Raw genomic sequence first — 246 nt, forward strand, 5'->3', positions numbered from 1 at the left:
GGCGAGGGGGGCCTGCCCAGCACCCGGGGAACACCTGAGCTTGCCGGGAGCCAGACCTGGAAGAGAAGTGACAAGAGGCACAATTACCCAGCTGGCAGCACTATTTTAGGGACGCTCGCTTTGAGGGGCCGGGGGCTCAGTGTGGCCAGGCAGGGCTGCGCACCCACCTGCCGAGCGCTGCTGCGTCCTGGGGATGCGGGTGCTGGGCCCCTGCAGCTCCGACTCCACGCTCCCGCTGCCCCCCCC

The 246-nt window shown here is 69.5% G+C and overlaps 1 protein-coding gene across 1 annotated transcript in view; it reads right to left on the bottom strand.

Moving 5' to 3' along the window:
- The window catches only part of LOC104393954 (SLAIN motif-containing protein-like), a 17223-nt gene that overhangs the window by 1712 nt on the left and 15265 nt on the right, over positions 1 to 246 (bottom strand). Inside the window, exon 5 of the mRNA XM_010003481.1 lies at positions 168 to 235. Coding sequence (XP_010001783.1) covers positions 168 to 235 — 68 coding nt within the window. The remainder of the gene's footprint in view (positions 1 to 167; positions 236 to 246) is intronic.

This window comes from Chaetura pelagica, unplaced genomic scaffold, assembly GCF_000747805.2.
Source record: "Chaetura pelagica isolate M959 unplaced genomic scaffold, ChaPel_1.0 scaffold938, whole genome shotgun sequence".
NCBI lineage: Eukaryota > Metazoa > Chordata > Aves > Apodiformes > Apodidae > Chaetura > Chaetura pelagica.